This window comes from Zosterops lateralis (genome assembly GCF_965231275.1).
Source record: "Zosterops lateralis genome assembly, chromosome: 22".
Taxonomy (NCBI): domain Eukaryota; kingdom Metazoa; phylum Chordata; class Aves; order Passeriformes; family Zosteropidae; genus Zosterops; species Zosterops lateralis.
The window spans coordinates 7,570,620-7,588,320 of NC_139782.1; the positions used below are offsets into that span (position 1 = coordinate 7,570,620).

Sequence of the window (17,701 nt, forward strand, 5' to 3'; positions counted from 1 at the left end):
CCAGGGAGGGCAGTGGCCCCTGCTCTGTGCTGTGGTGGCAGCTGGAGCCCAGGCCAGGCTTTGTTGGGCTTGACCTGAGAGGTGGCTGCTCACCTGGGGATGTCCCCTGGCCCTCACTGGGCAGAGCTCAGGAGGGTGAAGTGCTCGTGGCCAGGCAGTGCCCAGGGACAGTCTCTGCTCTGCTTTCTGCACCAAAGCTTCACAAGGTTTGGGCTCATGGGGTTTTTTGTACTTTGTTTTTCAGATGAGAAAGGGGAACTTCTGAACCCCATGGGCACAGTGCAGTGCAACCCCAACACAGAGAGTGCAGCAGCCTTGGTCATCTGCTTCCCCAGCGTGGCAGCACATCCTGTCTACTACCCATCCTTTGAGCAGGTGGGCACAGGGACACTTCTGTGGGAGGCACAGGGATTTTTGTGGGAGGCACAGGAATTCCCTCACTGTCCCTTCCAGGGGGGAACCTCTGGGGCAGCCATGGACAGGGACTGGGTGCAAACAAACCTGGTGAATAGATATTGTTAACTGAAAATGTCACTTTTTCCTCTTAACTGATGGACCTTTGAGCAAATACTTTTCCAAGCTATGAATTACTGAGGTAAAGCTGCTCTCATAGATGAGCATTTGTTTAAAAACATGAGTTTAACTGAGCTGCCTTCAAACTGCATTGGGCTCTGTAGGAAGGTAGAGGAATAAAGGGAAATGAGTGAGGTAGGCAGCTCCCTCCCTTTCAGCACAGTGATAACAGGCCCTGTGTGAGGTGGAGATTTTCCATCTGTCACTGCAACTGGCCAGACCAGTGAGGGAAGGAATATTCCTGTGACAGGGGAGAAGGAGGTCTGTGCTCCCCAGGGGACTCAGAGGCTGTGCCAGGGAAAAAGGGGAGCCCAGGCAGAGGTGGGAAGGGGCTGATCTCCAGTGCAGCATAAATGCCTGGAGTGATGGGGACTACAATTACAGGAGCCTTTCTCACCCTCTTTATTTGTGTCCCAGCTGCTGGAGTTGGGGAGGAATGGAGAACAGCCCCGAGCTGCACCAGAAGATTCTGAGGAGGTGAGTCTTCTGGCATCAGCTTCCAGCAAACCTGGTTTCATGGACTGGTTATTTCCACCTGAGCCCCCTCCCAGCACTTTTCACCCAAGTGGGTGATGCCCCAGTCCTGCAGGGCAGGACTATTTCTGTCTCTGAGCTGGGCAGGTCCTGTGGCTCGAGCTGAGCCCTGTGTGTGCTCTTTGCTGGGAGCAGAAGCTGCAGCTGAAGGAGATCCTGGAGCGCAGGAGCCACACGGAGCTCTACGAGCACGAGAAGGACCTGGTGTGGAAGATGAGATACGACATCAGGGACCAGTACCCACAGGCTCTGGCCAAGCTGCTCATCATCACCAAATGGAACAAGCACGAGGACGTGGCCCAGGTGGGGATGTTGGGGCTGGCAGCCAGGGCTCTCTTTTGGATCCATCTTTCAGTGTCTGCATTCCTCTGCTGTGTTTGGGAGCCCAGCTGAGCCAGGGATGTTTCACAGTTTTCTCAGAGAAATTCCCAGCTGAGGTCTGGTTCCTCTGGGCTCTGTTTGGTTCTGTGGGCTGTCCCAGATTCGTTACTGGCCTGCAAGGTCTTGTTTATCCCTTCAAGAAATTGGAGGCAAAAAAAACCCCAAACAACAACAACAACAACAACAACAAACCACCACAAAAAAAACCCCACAAAAACCCACCAAAAACAAACAAACAAAAACCCAACCAAACAAAAAAAAACACCTGCTTAATTCTTGGGGAAAAAGAGAGAACTGGATTGAATATTCTTAAATGATAGTGAGAGATCAGCACAAGCCACCTCAAAGGATCAGGCTTTGACCTGCTCTCTGCAAACTTGCTGTGAGGCATCTATAAATAGTGACCCCCCATGAGGAGCTGCTCTTCCATCAGTAGAATTACAGGTTTATATCTACTGTCATAAAAACCTCGCTCCTTTTTTTTTTTTTTTCCCTATTTTCTTTTTGGTGATTACAGATGATTTCCCTGCTTCAGACGTGGCCAGAGCTGCCTGTCCTGAACGCCCTGGAGCTGCTGGATTTCAGCTTTCCTGACCGTTACGTTGGGTCCTTTGCCATCAACTCCCTGAAGAAGCTGACGTAAGTGTTGTCCCCAGGGGAGGGGCAGAGCCCTTTCTATTTCTGCTCAGGGCTGTGAACAGCAGTGACAGCCCTGTCTGCACGAGGCTTTGACAGGAACACTCGTGGCAGGGAAGACAAGGCTGTGTTTCCATGTTTCCTTTCTGTCCACAGGGATGACGATGTGTTCCAGTACCTGCTGCAGCTCGTCCAGGTGCTCAAGTATGAATCCTACCTAGACTGTGAATTAACCAAGTTCCTGCTGGAAAGGGCATTGTCCAACCGCAAGATTGGCCACTTCCTCTTCTGGCACCTGAGGTGAAGAGCAAACGTGTTAGGCTTTTTCTCAGTAATCAAGTGAAACCAGAATTTACCGAGTGTTTCATGGCTCTGTGTGAAGTGGGAACTGCTACTTTTTACCTCAGGTGACTCAGAATTATTCCAGGAAGACACAATATTGGGTTTTTTTTGTTAATTTATTTTTGTCTTTTGTCATTGTAGTGGTGGTATTTGAGATAGGCTCTGCTTTCAGAATTTATATACATTTGTGACTGTATACACACCAGAATTTATATACATTTGTGACTATATACACACATGCCTCTGAGCTGGAATTTGCTTTGGGCTCCCATGGCCACCTGCCAGCTCTGAGCCATAAACCCTGAACTGTTCTTGCTCCCCAAAGGAGGGGCTGGTGATTGAGTCACCCAGAAAGAAGTTTCATCATCTCAAGCAATGGTTTTCCTCCATCACCTTCTAGAGTGGGGGCATTTTTTCCCTTCCCCATGACACAGAATCTAAACAGCAGCCAAATATTCTGGTGTTGTCCCCCCCTGAGTGGGAGAATGAGTGACTGCAGTGAGTCAGCTCTGCCTTATCCTCCCTGCCAGGTCAGAGATGCACGTTCCTGCTGTTTCCCTGAGGTTTGGCCTGATCCTGGAAGCCTATTGCCGGGGCAGCACCCACCACATGAAGGTGCTGATGAAGCAGGTACAGGTTGCTTTGGGCCAGGAGGTTCCCTTCCCTCTGCCCTGGGGCTGGTTCTCAGCTCTTGACTTTCCCAAATTTGGGTTATCAGTAACACAAAAAGCCCCCCAAGGGCTGTTGGTTTTGGTGTGTCCTGGAGATCCCCAGCACGTGTGGCTTTGCTCATCCCTGACTCACCCACACGGGCTGCAGTCTGTGCCCAGAGTGTCTGAGCTGTTCATTTCTGTTGTTACTGGTCAGGTGGGTGAGGTGCTGATCACACTTGGCTCCGCAGAGCTCTGGACTCCCCGTCAGGGGCTGTGCTGCATTTCCCCACTCTGAAACCTCTTTTACCTCTCAAGGGTCACTGTACCAAAGTCAGAAGTGAGGGACTCACCTCTAGACAAAGTTGTATCCAAGCTGTGCCCACCATCCAGTGCTGAGCAGCACTTTAGCACAACCAGAATTCCCCAAAAGCACTGATGGGCAGGCTGGGCTCTCAGTCACATCCTCACTTTTCCAGCCAGTGCACCTCACTTCTTCCTTTTGTGCTTTATTCCTGCTGCTGTCATTACCTTGCAGTGTGTTTGTGCCCAGCAGAGTATTCACAATTAATTATGGATCTTCCCTTCCTCAGGCAGATACTACTAATTTTGTTTTGTTGCAATGTGTGAAATTGCTACAAATTGAAGAGGAAATAAGAGATGGAACCAAAATTTGCATTTTGCGGGAGCTTTTAACGTTTTTTAAACTTTCTCCAGGAATTTCCTGTTTGCTGACCCTGTTTCATCCCTCTCTTTTTTCAGGGAGAAGCACTGAACAAGATGAAAGCTCTGAATGACTTTGTGAAAGTGAGTTCTCAGAAGGCCACCAAGCCTCAAACCAAGGAGATGATGCACATGTGCATGAAGCAGGAAACCTACAGGGAAGCCCTTTCCCACCTCCAGTCCCCCCTGAACCCCAACATCATCCTCGCTGAAGTTTGGTAAGGGAGAGAACTCACACCTCTGAATTTGTGTGGATTTGGTGCTTTGTTTCACACTGGAGCCAGGCTTTGGGTCATCCCAAGGTTCTTTCCTCATGGAAATCCCAAGTCCAGCAGTGGGTGGAGCTGCTGTAGGACTGGCAGCTTCCCAGGATGGCTGATATTTTAATAGGTGAAAACTGATGGTAATATTTTTATTTCCTCTAGTGTGGATCAGTGCACCTTCATGGACTCCAAAATGAAACCTTTGTGGATTGTGTTTAATAATGAAGAGACAGGCAGAGGTGGAGTGGGTATCATTTTTAAAAATGGAGATGGTAAGTCTCTATTAAACCTGTGAAAATCAATCTTTTAGGCTCAAGTATTTACTGGGGTGAGTGGCCTAAAGCTGGACCATTAAGATGTTGTGTAAATGGGGGCCTTTAATGGTTTTGGGTGAATTTTTTGGTAGTAATCTGAAAATACATATTAACCTCCCTCTAAATTTCACCTGCTTCTCTTTCATGAAGATTTTAGTGCAGGGGGTAATTGGATACCTTTGAGCAGTAAAATGACCTTTTCCTCTGTAACGCTGCCCAGATCTGCGCCAGGACATGCTGACCCTGCAGATGATCCAGCTGATGGACATCCTGTGGAAGCAGGAGGGCCTGGACCTGAGGTGAGCAGTGTGCACACAGCTGTCCCCCTGCACTGATAAATCAGGGCTGGGGGGCTGTTTCCTCTGCAGGCTCCTTTTGCCCCCAGCAGCTCTGGGGTCAGCTGGGCAGGCTCTGTGGGGCTGGGAACAGAACTGCAGAGTAGAAAGGGAGGAGACAGGGCAGGCCAGGGAAAGCTTAAAAGTCACCACCACCCATTTGTGGTCAGGATTTCAGTGGAAGGGTTTCTCTCATCTCTGCAGGATGACCCCTTATGGCTGCCTCTCCACAGGAGACAGGACGGGGCTGATCGAGGTGGTCATGCACTCGGACACCATCGCCAACATCCAGCTCAACAAGAGCAACATGGTGGCCACAGCTGCCTTCAACAAGGACGCTCTGCTCAACTGGCTCAAGTCCAAGAACCCGGGGTGAGGGGGCTCCCCTTCCCCTCCCTGCTCCCTGCCTTGCTCCTTTTCCTTCAGCTGTGCACAGCTCCAGGCTCTGGCTGCTCCCCTGCCCTGCCTGGCACACCTGGAGGCCTGGTGTGGATCTCATTTCTGTTTTGGACATTTTATTCAGACCCTTTTAGTTACAGAGCTATTGCAGCTCGTTTTTGTAAAGCAGGGGTGAGAGTCCTGCCTCCAGAGAGCACTACACAGGAATCCAAAGGAGGTTCCCTCCCCTCTCCTGCAGCTGCAAACAGCTCTCCCTGTGGGGCAGTACTGGAGTCCAGAGTAAAATTCTCTTTCTTTCCCTCTCTAGGGATGCCTTGGACCAGGCCATCGAGGAGTTCACCCTGTCCTGTGCTGGCTACTGCGTGGCCACCTACGTGCTGGGCATTGGGGACAGGCACAGTGACAACATCATGGTCCGGGAGACAGGGCAGGTAACCCGGGGGATCTGAGCATGGGAATATTATCCCTTTCATGGGATATGAGCACAGGAATATTACCCCTTCCATGGGATCTGAGTACAGGAATATTGCCTCTTCCCAGGGCAGGGTCTTGGCCAGGCCATTCCTGAGTCTCCCTCTGCCCAGATCTGCTAAATGCAGTAACTGAAGAGAACTCAACATTGATCTGCTAAAAGAGGTAATATTCTGATTTATTTTCTTTTTGCAGCTGTTCCATATTGATTTCGGTCACTTTTTGGGGAACTTCAAGACTAAATTTGGTATTAATAGAGAACGAGTCCCTTTCATCTTAACCTACGACTTTGTGCACGTCATCCAGCAAGGAAAAACCAACAACAATGAGAAGTTTGAAAGGTAAGTGCGGGGAGTTAAACTTGACTTCAGCTTCTGAAGCTCCAAATTTTGAGTATTTCTTTTCATATGCATGTGGAGCCTCTAGCTGCCTGTACACATGCAAGCAAATAAATTATTAACTGGAGAGAGCAGGGTCAGACTCCCCAGCTCTGCTGTACAGACTGGTGGAGGGTGCAGTGTTTCCTTTGCTCCTGCACAGGTTCAGGGGTTACTGTGAAAGGGCCTACATGATCCTGCGGCGCCACGGGCTCCTCTTCCTGCACCTCTTTGCACTGATGAAAGCTGCTGGGCTGCCTGAGCTCAGCTGCTCCAAAGACATCCAGTACCTGAAGGTAAGGGGTTAAAGCTGAACACCTGGTTGTGTGGCTGGGTGAGGAGGAGGAGGAGTTCAGTGTGCAAGGCCAGAGCCTTGGAAGCAGATGAGGTCCAGAACAGTGAGTGATGTCCAATGCCCAGGTGCAGGACATCAGAAATGTCCTGGTGCTCAGAAATCCTTTCAGGCTCTTCACCACGAAGGCAGCAGGTGGCAGCTTGCAGGGAAGGAGGAAAGCCCTTGGCTCTCATTTCCTAGTTTGCCTCCTGAGTCATAACCACCCGTCCCTGGCAGCTGCAGAACACTTTGTACAGGAGCAGTACAGAATCTGCTCTTTCCCTGCACCAACAGAAGCAGAGGGTGCAAGTGTTTATCAGAGAAAAAAAACCTCCTGCAGCTACAAGAACAATTAAAAACAACTGATGGCTATTCCATTCCTCCTTTCAGTGGAGTAATTTCTTATTAATAAACATCTTCCTGGTTGAGCAGTGACTTGTTCAGCTGTGCACTGATTTGTGCCTCTTGCCTGCAGGACTCCCTGGCCCTTGGGAAAACTGATGAGGAGGCACTGAAGCACTTCAGACTGAAGTTTAATGAAGCCCTGAGGGAGAGCTGGAAAACCAAAGTGAACTGGCTGGCACACAACGTTTCCAAAGACAACAGGCAGTAGGGCAGGAGAGGGGAACCTGAGCCCAGCACTGACAGACAGGTGCCTAAAGACTGTGAATGGGGCACTGTGGAACATGCCCCACCTCCTGCCAGAGATCAGACACTGCTGAAAAACTGTGGGCCTGTCCTCAGCCACACCACCGGGGCTGCTGTAGATCTTTGGGGGACAAGGGAGAGACGTGAGGCAATAAATCCACTGCACACAGTGAAGGTAGGTAGAGTACTGTACCCTTGAGGACTCCTTGAGCTTCAAATACCTGTTTCCATGGAAGAGTCGAAGCAGCTGTAACATCCCTCCAGTGTGCTAATGCCTGTATTTCTATTTTCTTGAAAACTGAGCTGAGCAGAGATCCCCCAATGCCTGTAGCCCATCCTCTGGGTCACCACTCTTAGAGCTTAGCAGCATTAACTCAGCATGTGCTCGCTGCTCCTGCCTCTGTCAGTGTCCTGAGGTGGGTCAGCTCAAAGCACACCAGAGCTGACTTGGACAATTGGTTTTACTCTGCCTTGAGACAGGATAAGAACATCCAACATTGTCTTATTGCTTTCTGTCTGCTCCAGAGGCCAAAGTGTTCTGAAACTGAGCTGGAACTCAGCTACTGCTGTCTAGAACTGATGGCACAAGAGCAGCTTTGGGGTAGCCCCTGGATCAGGTACTTTGCTTTCCAAAGTTTGGCTTTAGTTGAGCCTCAAGTAATTCCTGCATTTATTTTGGTTTCAAACCTGAAAACGCTAAGATTGCATTTTCAAATTAAAATACTTACTCTGCTTCTTTTCGTAAAAGACGTTAAGCTGGTGAGGTCTGTTCTGGTTTGGATCTTTTCATACAAACCCTGTTGGCAGAAGCAGCAGTTCTGGCATAGAAGACACCTCATTTTAATTTAATTTAACCCTGGGAGAGCCTCTTTTCCTACTCCTTCAGATGATACTGTGAGTGAAGCACTCAGGCTCCAACAGCTGCTTTGGAGGGAAATACTGCAGCATTTAGAGCTCTGTGCAGGCTGAGCAGTGAGAAACAGTCCTGTGCTTCTGCCCCATTTTAGAGAGTAAATATTGCTATTTCCTTGCTTATTAAAACTAATTTACAGAGCAAAAAACCTCTTGGGCCCCTGTGCAAGGTGAGATGCACTGAAACCACAGCCCCAAGTCAGGCTCCTGTGGAAGGGAAAACACTACAATTCCAGAGCTGGAAAAGCAATCCTGGTGCAGTGCCAGAGTCTGGCTCTCCTCACTCCCTCCAGGTCTCACAGATGGCAGAGCAAAGGCTCCTGCCTGTCGCTTTGACAAGTGCAATAACACAAAGGTGCATCAGTATCAACTGCAAGAACTGAGCAGTTTTACAGAGGTTACTTAGGCTGGAAAACTTGACTTACCTACAAGCAGTAAAAACTCAGTGAGTCATGGTGTGGACCTTCTTCCTTGTACACCCTGGGAGCAGCCGGGATGAATCTCTGACAGCTCTCCTGGGTCTCTTGACTCCAAATTCACAAAGCAGCAGCTCACCTGATGGTTTTCAGCAAGTTGAACTGTACTAAAGATTAAAACTTACATAATTTTCAAAAATGTTCCATTTCATTAAAAGTGGCTTCTCGTTTTTATAAATATGCTCAGAATGATAGACCTATTTCTATTTATTTAGAGATGTTTCTGTCATTATTTTTTTTTAACTCTGTACAAACTGATTGTGCTTATTCTGTTGCCTTTGAAAAAAAGAAGTATTTTTTTAAGCCAAACCGTGGTTCTGCAAGAAGAGAATGTTTACATGTTTAGCCTTTCAGTTGCTTTAGGTACGTGTTTTGTAAATAAGAAATAAAAGTTATTGACAGATTGTACACAAATGCTGTCAAGTCTTTCTGTGCTTGAGAGCAATGGCCACAAAACTCTCCTGAAATTTAGGAAAAAATTAGTTTATATAACTGGAATCTACTTTGTTTCACTCAGTAAAATAAATAATCCAAACAACCTTTAGAACCAGAAATTTATTGTAGCTTATAGACTTTCCAAACTGACCTGTTACCAATATACACATCTGAAAAGTTATACCCACAGTGGCTACAAACTGCATCAGGACATTACAACCCCTCAGTATTACCATTAAGTCATGATCAGTTTTGGTCTAAAATACAGCAGCTACAGCAACAGTATATGGAAGGATAAGTCTTCTACACATTAACACAGGACAACTGTCAGACATAAGTTAAAAGTTTCCCAGTTTACTTAAAACTAGCAGTTAATTACCACGTTAAGTAGTCAAAACCATTTTCCCATTTTAGAAATCTAAAATTTTACATTAAAAAAAAAAACAAACCAAAACAAAACCAAAACAACCCCAAAAAAACAGTAAGCTCTGGTGTGGGTTCTTTCCCTGCTGCCAAGTCCATCTCTAGTGTAAAGGCACTCCTCAGTCAGGTTCCCCCAGAGCAAACCCCAGCCATCCCAGAGGGTGAGCAGGGAAATCCAGCTGGACAAACAGGTGGCTCAGCCCTGATCTTTTCTCCTCTGGCACTCAGGACCCTTTTTGTGCCCCTCTCTGGCCCTGCCCTGGCTGTGCCTCGCTGGGCTCTGCCCCCACACCAGGAGCTGGTGCTTGTCTTACCGTGCTCAGGAGGGAATGCAGTCCCCGGCTCCTGCTACAGGCAGAACAAGTTACTCTTTAATCCACCTCCACAGAGATCAAGCAGAAAATTCATTATTCACAACTCTGCATCAGACCAAATAAAGTTAAACAACTTTGCCTGACAGAAAAACCAGCCCCCCTCTCCCAATTTGTACCTTCCAGCTACTGCCCTCTGCAATCCCAAACTGGAACTGGGATCAGAAACAACCCAAATCACATGAATTAACATGATTCCCAAGGTTTTCTGGTTGGATAATTTATGCTACAGTTTTTCACCAGCAGGAAAACACAATTACTAAGTGTAAACAAAGGCTTAAAACACCGACAATCTGGATTACTGTACAAGGGGCTGCAGGGGAGGAGCAGGAGTGTTCAGTGGTACCAGCTACAACCCAAACCCTCCCACTTCCAAATTAGAAAAAAAAAAATGAACAACAGAAAACCCCCAAATCCATGTAGAGTGGTAGCCCAGGTCTCCCTAGACCCAAACCTGGCTGCAGTGTGCACAGCCCACACTGGACTCCAGGCACCCTCCCTGGAATTACCAGGAGCTGTGGCCACACCCCACAGACCTGCCCACCATCCGTGTAGTGTTATTTCCCCAATAACTTAAAAAGCCTTTATGGCAAGCCTTAATTGGAGAAAAAAAAAATATAAAATTAAAAACAAACTGTAGTGCACAGGGGGGAGCTGAACCTCTGCAGAGGCTCCTAAAGCCTTTACAACTTCTCTCACAAGCTTGTCTGTTCCCTCTGCAAAAAAAAAAAACAAAAAAAACAACACAAAAAGGAGATGAAAGGAAAGGAAGGAGGTGAAGGAGAGCGGGGCATGAGCGCACATCGCAGTCAAGGCCAAGACAGAGTTACTGAACATCTACACTAAGAACTGTGCCCGTGCTCCTGCTGCAGTAGGAATAGTTCATGCTGCATGATTTTTCACTTTAGCATGTTTTAAACCCCCAATCCCTGTTTTCACTACCACAAATGACATAATTACATAATTCCAAGATATTTACAAAATATTAAAAAGTCTTGTTAATCTTCTACATATTAACCTCATTCTGCCACTTTACACATGCACTAAATTCAGGGGGAAAAAAATTAAAAGAAATCAACAGGCTGAAAATGAGCAGCTTTACCCTTTGTCAACAAGCAATCTTTGCATCTTTTAGAAAGAGAAAAAGGAACAAAGCCAAGTTTGTTTCACTGAGCAAAAAAAAGACAGTTCAGAAATTCATGTGCAATGGCTACAGAGCTGTAGAGTCACTTAGCTGAGATGACATGAAGAAAAAAGTGCAAGGTGGTTCCTCACAGAGCGTAAAAAAAATCCAGTCACTGAGGCATGGCTGAAGGAATTGGTGCTAACTACAACCCTAAACATCAGGAACTAGCTGACAGAACACAAACACGGCTTGTGTGGGGGTTCAATCTACTGGCCAGAATGAATTTTTTGTTTTAAACACCATGAATCCTTGGTACCAATGGAGTGTGTGTTACAGTGGAGTCTTCTAGAGTGGGAACATAAAGACAAAGGGAGCAGCTAGAATCAATAACTGAGGGTAGAGTCATCCCATTCCAGCTGCTGCTGTCTGTTAACATTCTGTTGGTCCTCCTCCTGCTCTCCCTCCTCCTCCTCACTGCTTTCAGACTCTGCACTAGTGATGTCATCTTCTTCTCCATCTTCACTTTCTTCTTCCTCCTCCTCCTCCTCCTCTTCACTGCTGTGTTGATCCTCGTAAGTCTGTTCAGACAAGAATTAGCTGTCATTACCATACTGGCCAAAATTCTTTTTGTTCTTTATTCAATGCACTATACTGAGGAAGAGCTATTACAGATTCCTTGTTGGATTTAGAAATTCAGCAGGAATTAGGCAGAAACCAGAAAATACAAAGGAAGTAGCATTTTGTAAAAGAGTTCTGTGACACTGCTGTCAATCCTGGCACTCTAAAGTGGCTCTGAAGGGTGATCCAGTACTGCAAATTCTACTGGAAAAGGATCTTACAATAGCACATAGAGCATGAAGGTCACACATCTTTCTTGTTCCCAATTTTCTAAAAATTCAGATGTCAGCCACAGGAGAAGGAAACATCATAAACACAGATGTTCTGACAATAAATTCTGCAAGTTCAGACAAATTCAGGCTGTGTTTAAGGCACTGTGCACAGGATGAACACTAGAGCTGGAAGCTGCCCTGTAAAATCCCATTCTCCATCGTGAACCTCTAAACCCTGCAAGACCCCAAACTCACTGCTCCTGGCATTTGGCACACTGGCTCTAAATTCTCCTGTCTGTGCCCTGTGCTCAGGGCTGGTCCTGCTCTCCTCTGCCCACTGCAGGCCCCCGGGTTACCTCCATGGGGTTCACAGTGATGGTGAGGGCAGAGTCGTCCCAGTCCATCTCGTTCTCCTTGCCCGTGTCCTGGTCGCGCAGGCTCCGCTGGTGCGCAGCGCGGATGCGGAACACGCCCAGGATGATCATGAACACCAGGAAACTCACACACACCACGATCACCACGGTGGCCGTGCTGGGCACCACTGCAAACACCAAACACAGCTCTGGTCACTCTGGCACTGTGCTAACAGCCACTCCCCTCCCCAGCACCTGCCATGCTTTACACAAGGATTTCATGTATGTTGTTATATTTCATATGTATTACACAAAGGCAGGTTGTCTACAACCACTTCGAAAGTCACAACTAGACCTCAGTCCCTTAAATATAATTACATCAACCTGAAGGACTGAAAACACAAGGAAAGCACATTCCACCACACACAGACTCCTCTCTGAATTGCCTATTTTTCTTCCTCTCACATCCTACACCCATGCCAAATTAATGCAATTAAAAGACAAAGGGCAGATACCATGACTCATCAAAGGATTAGCACTGCAATTCTTTCCTCCTGCCATTCAGAAGAAATTCTGCCCCAGTTCCTCACTTTCTGGAGTCTTGCAGGCTCCTATCCTTTTCCAACACATACACAACCAACAGAAAGCTCTGCTGGCAGGAAAGGGAATTTCAGAGTTCTGAAAACTCACTCCTCCCTGCCTGGGCAACAGCAGAGCAGGACTGAGCAGGAGCCTGGTTTATTAGTCCAACACAGTGGTTTAAACTCTGGGAAAAGAACTCTGCAACATCACGAAAAACCAGCTCAACTTCAGTGGCAGAGAATCCTGACCTGAAAAGGGATGAGGGTTTGCCAAGTTGTGCCCAGAGAGATCAACAAAGGAATGATGCACGGGGTGGATGAACTGCGGCTGTGCAGCAATGTGATTGGCGTGTTCCACTGGGCTGGCTGTGTGGATAACATTCACCTGGAGACAAATAGAAAGGGTTAAACTTCAGAAACACAATATTTTAATGATGAAGAGTTAAAAATAAAGAGGAAAAAAAATTTAGTGCCTTTAATGCCATTTTCTGCTGTACTTCCACAAATTTGATGTAAGATATTGAACAATAATTAATATGTACCTGCTGCAGAGGAAATGCAATTTCAGCCTCTCTGTGGTTGAACATAATCCCTTAGTATCAGAAATTTACAGATGACACAAGCAAACAGTGAAGGGCCCGGCACGTCCATGTGGCATCCCAGAAGTGACACACAGAGGCCACTCAGCTCTCTGGTAACACCACTCTCACTCCATTTGCTAAATTAATAATCTGTGTTTTCAATGCAACCTTTTCCCTTCCACACCTCCATCAGCCACACTATTTCTTCTACAAACAACTATTTTATTTCAAGCTGAAATACAGCATTAAAACCACACTTATATACAAAATACTGCCTGAAATGCTCACATTTCCCAATATTTATCTACAGGACAGAACCTGAGTCAGTGACTGATCACTCCTGAGGCAGGCAGGCTGCAGAGGAGGGCTGGGGCAGCTCACCCACCTCCACCTTGAAGTCGTTGCTGACGTAGCGGCCGTTGAGCTCGGAGCAGAGCAGTTTGAATTTCCTGTCGAACAGGGACGCCGTGTGCCAGTTCCTGTAGCGGATCAGGTGCAGAACCTCCTCGTAGTTGGCCATGGTGTCCACCCCTGTGGGCACAGGCACAGCTGCAGCAGCTGCTCTGCAGACACTGCCTCTGCAGCTCCACACACCAGACAAATATTGCTGTTTCTTTGCCTAAGCTTTCCTGGCCAACAGATTTTCAAGTACAGAAATGGTAATGCCACTGACACACAGGTGTGGGCTCCACTGAAATCCTGTGGATTGGCTTTGGGATAAAATCTAAACCCAGTGAGTCCTTGAAGGGATTCTGGGAGCTTTCCTATGGAATACTTTAACACAACAAAAAATAATGATTCATGCTCCTAGGCACTGGAGTACCTGTGCAAGGAACAAGCCTTTTCTGGGGCAAAGTCTAACTGCAGTTCCAGGGTGGAACAGTTCACCTGCTGTTTGGAACAGAGCAAAGAACAGAAGGAAATCTCTAGAATGTTGTCTTTTCTAGAATCACAGCTTTCCACAGCATTGCTTGGAATTCTGAAGATAGTCCAAGCATGAAATTCTTCAAAAAATGAAGTATTTGGAGTAAGGTGTTACAAACCACCCCTCCAGAACTGCTCCCTCTGTCAGTCCCCTCCAGACCCCCCCAAGAGCAGCAGCAGGAACCCCCACCTGTGATTATCATGCCCAGGTTGGAACTGCTCATCTCAATGCCTTTCTGCTGCAGTCGTGTCATGTCAATCTCCAGGCTCTCTTGTTCCTGATTTAGTTCCTCTCCCAGCACTGTCACCTCACACATATCCAGGTTGTGCATGATCTCTTCAGATACCAAAGATTCTTGGACTAAAAAGCAGAGGAAAAAGCCAAAGATTTAAGCTGAACCACCAGAACAAATGTTAAAACCTAGGCCTGAGGAGAACAAGTATTCACAAAATAATGATTTAAGAAATAAATAAAATACAGAACACAAACAAGGGATATTTACATGAGGATGATGGCCTGGACTTATTACCATTTTCAGGTAAGTTTTTGTTAGCCCAGAGCAGAGGATCTACACCTTTTTTCCCCCTGACTGGATTCTGTATTAGAAGAGAAACCCACAGGTCTCTGCGGGAGGAAGATGCTCCCCCAGGAGCAACGATTTGGGTGGGAAGGGATCTTAAGGAACACCTCATTCCAACCCCCTGCCATGGGCTGGATGGGAAATCTGTGTACTGAGAAGGGAGGTTTTTTCAAGTTTTTGATCTCTTTATCTGAGTGTAGTAACATCCGTGGAGGGCAGGGAGAAGGAACTCTGCAGACCTGAGATACTCTAGAATACATGGTTTTATTGCAAGGGTGGTGGGTAAAAAGGGCTTTGCCTTCAGCCACCAGCCTGAGCTGGAGAGAAGCCCCAAAGAGAGAGGGTGTGAGGTGAGGGAGGTAAAAAAAGCTAAGAGGGGTAAGAGGAGTAGAAGAGATAGAAGAGAGCTAAGGGGTAGAAGCAAGGTAAGAGAGTGAGGACCTTGTTACAATCCACTCCATCTCCTTTTGTGTTGAATATTCTAATTTACAGTGACCAACCAGCGCCAGATACAAAACCTACAAACTTTGCCTGCAGCCCATGAGAACTGCTATATTACCATGTCATTTTATATTCTAAACTCTAAAGACACTTTTCCTATCTACTTTCTCCCTGATGCCTTGGCAGGGTGGAAAGGGGCCACATTCCTGAGTCCTTTTGTTTCTGTCCCTCAACCCATCTCCAGCTCATCATTGTCTTCCTGCCTGCCATGATCACATCTCAGAGCTGGATTTCATTTCTATTTCACTCACAGCTTTTACATCTCCAGTATTTCTTACCACACAATCATATCCACAAGCCCTCCCTGTCCCATCTTTCCCAACATCTGAGCAGTGTTAGTGCCTGCAATTTATCACTGATTGAGGAGCTGAGGGCGGCTCACCTGTGGGATCCTCATCCCCGTCCCCCTGCGGCTCCACCTCGCGGGTGATGGTGCTGATGATGCGCAGCTCCGGGAACAGCGACACGCCCTCCGAGCTCTCGAACTCCGAGGCTGAGCGGGCAAAGTGGTTGATGCCACTCAGGCTGATTTTGGGCTCCTCTGGCTGCAGGACCATGACGTAGCCCTCCACGGAGGGAATGGACACACAGGCCTCCTCGTTGAAACACCTGAGAGACAGAAGCAGCTCTGGAGTCAAGGTGGTTATTTCAGAGGGAAGCACAATTACACGCAGTAATTGCTTTATAAATTTTTGAAAAGCTGTCTCAGGCCCAAGAGTCTTAGATAAATTCATCAGCTGCCCTGGAAAGTATGAGATAGCCACCAAGGGAGCAATCTCACAATTAATTTTTACTTACAGTTACCATTTGGCCTCATTTCTACGTTTTTGACTTAGAGCCACAGGTAACCCCTTTAATGAAGCCGTGCCACTGGAGACACTGGCAGCACTCTGGCTGTGCTTTCCTCCCCATCTCACATACTCCCTACTCCATTCTCAGGCAGAAAGCAGAGTGCTGCTGTGGGAAACATTCCAATTCCAACATGCTAGCAATGTGTAATGCTGGCACAGGCCAGGACTCCTTTGTTTCTCCCAAGTGAGATGTCCATGATGCCCCAGCCCTGCACAGGGATGCCCCAGGTCAGCAGCAGCACATACTTGACAGTGCTGGTGATCTTCAGCCTGCGAATGCCGGGCGTGGGGAACTGGCGGGAGTTCAGGTAGGAGATGTGCTGCATGGCCTTGTCCACCCTGTCGATGTCATCCCCCTCGATGCTCAGCGTCGACTGGCTTGGGTTCATGTGCACCTGAGAGAGAAGGAAACTGTAAGAGAACACCCAAGAGAGTGACATGATCTGGCAGTTCAAACTGGAGTCCAGCACTGGGAAATGCAGGGTAATTACACCCATATCCAAAGGAACAGGGTCATTATTTCCCTTGTGGCACAGTCTAAACTCCCTTCTCACTACCTTAGCCCAGTGTTTCATTCTTTAAGAAATTATCTAAGCACGTATCATAATTCTGGTTCTAGTGATGCAGAAGAGAGACAGCTAACATAAAGGAGAAATTTAGCTCTGTTCACACAACCTTGCTACTGAAAAAGCCACATCATCTCATTTTATGAAGCTGCTTGTTAAAGATCTCTTCTGCACAGCTGGTAAAATAGAGGCTTACAAATATGGAGCTCCTCTTAAAGACTTAAGACAGCAGAGTAACTTTCATTCCTAAGACTATGTTTATACAAGAAAAATTTCCTAGTTTTATGCAATATTAAAGAGATGAGTTTGTTATATCTGGGACACCCTGTTAACTCTGCCAGTAAAACTTGTAACTCTGATCAGGGAAGGAATACACATGTTGTTTGTATGCAAATTTACCTTCACACCTTTGCCAACACCATCAGGCATCTGCAAATCCAGCCCCTCTTTGCAGGTGTAGAGGCAATCAATCACCTTCTTGTTCTCCAGTTTACCAGAACGGATCATCAGCCCTGCCAGGTTGCCTCGGAAAAACTGAGCCATGCGCAGTTCACCACCTTCAAAAAACGAGGGAGGAAACACTTTTACTGCTTTTCATTCTTTTTGCTTTTTCTTCTGCCTAACAACAAGTATGCCAGCTGATACACACAGTATTACACACATGCAGGTTAGTTTTCATCCATTCTGGGTGTTAACCTCGTGATTATGGTCAGGCATAAAGAAAGAATTAAACAGTTCACCATGCACGTGGCCCCCAGACAGCTGTGGCCACCCTGAACTGACTGTTCCATGACAAACACGTTTCAAAAGAAGCCCCAGACAGCGAGGTGGTGCTCAGAAATCAAACACAGAACCGATGGGATGAACCATGAAACTGAATCTTCCTGCTGAGGTGACACCTCCTCCTGCTCAGACACAGGAGAGCATCCCTGCAGGAGTGAGGGGTCTCCACCCAAACCAGCACTGCGGGTTCTCCCCACACTCCGGGGGAAGGAAAGAAGGAACTCTGTAAAGTCATTCAGCTCGTTCTGAGAGAGGTGTCCAAGAGTTACCTGCCCCTTCTAAAGGTGCCACCTTCTCTCTGCAGATTCAAGTGAGCAGTTTAAACCCAGGTAACTCATTTTTAGGTATCTGAGTTAAGTCTGATAAGGACAACCTAATAAACTCTTTATTCCTTAGTGTTTTTGGAGATGATGTTACAATGATCACC

The 17,701-nt window shown here is 47.1% G+C and overlaps 2 protein-coding genes across 5 annotated transcripts in view; one reads left to right on the forward strand and one right to left on the reverse strand.

Moving 5' to 3' along the window:
* Positions 1 to 8,762, forward strand: part of PIK3CD (phosphatidylinositol-4,5-bisphosphate 3-kinase catalytic subunit delta) — a 33,765-nt gene extending 25,003 nt beyond the window's left edge. For 3 of the 4 annotated variants that reach the window (XM_083876803.1, XM_083876801.1, XM_083876802.1), the window contains exons 11-24: positions 245 to 375; positions 991 to 1,050; positions 1,243 to 1,410; positions 2,006 to 2,127; positions 2,281 to 2,424; positions 2,997 to 3,096; positions 3,879 to 4,057; positions 4,265 to 4,374; positions 4,637 to 4,715; positions 4,956 to 5,123; positions 5,458 to 5,581; positions 5,817 to 5,962; positions 6,162 to 6,294; positions 6,808 to 8,762. In XM_083876803.1, the coding sequence (XP_083732929.1) occupies positions 245 to 375; positions 991 to 1,050; positions 1,243 to 1,410; positions 2,006 to 2,127; positions 2,281 to 2,424; positions 2,997 to 3,096; positions 3,879 to 4,057; positions 4,265 to 4,374; positions 4,637 to 4,715; positions 4,956 to 5,123; positions 5,458 to 5,581; positions 5,817 to 5,962; positions 6,162 to 6,294; positions 6,808 to 6,945 (1,802 nt within the window). In that variant the 3' untranslated portion in view covers positions 6,946 to 8,762. Of the gene's footprint in view, positions 1 to 244; positions 376 to 990; positions 1,051 to 1,242; positions 1,411 to 2,005; positions 2,128 to 2,280; positions 2,425 to 2,996; positions 3,097 to 3,878; positions 4,058 to 4,264; positions 4,375 to 4,636; positions 4,716 to 4,955; positions 5,124 to 5,457; positions 5,582 to 5,816; positions 5,963 to 6,161; positions 6,295 to 6,807 lie in introns of those variants that run through there. The other variant, XM_083876804.1, reaches the window with a different exon arrangement.
* Positions 8,763 to 8,908: 146 nt separating this feature from the next.
* CLSTN1 (calsyntenin 1) overlaps positions 8,909 to 17,701 on the reverse strand; it is a gene marked incomplete at its 5' end in the record, with an annotated part of 31,258 nt that continues 22,465 nt past the window's right edge. Inside the window, 8 exons of the mRNA XM_083876903.1 lie at positions 8,909 to 11,301; positions 11,910 to 12,094; positions 12,737 to 12,872; positions 13,454 to 13,599; positions 14,183 to 14,353; positions 15,457 to 15,683; positions 16,172 to 16,320; positions 16,891 to 17,048. Coding sequence (XP_083733029.1) covers positions 11,107 to 11,301; positions 11,910 to 12,094; positions 12,737 to 12,872; positions 13,454 to 13,599; positions 14,183 to 14,353; positions 15,457 to 15,683; positions 16,172 to 16,320; positions 16,891 to 17,048 — 1,367 coding nt within the window. The 3' untranslated portion in view covers positions 8,909 to 11,106. The remainder of the gene's footprint in view (positions 11,302 to 11,909; positions 12,095 to 12,736; positions 12,873 to 13,453; positions 13,600 to 14,182; positions 14,354 to 15,456; positions 15,684 to 16,171; positions 16,321 to 16,890; positions 17,049 to 17,701) is intronic.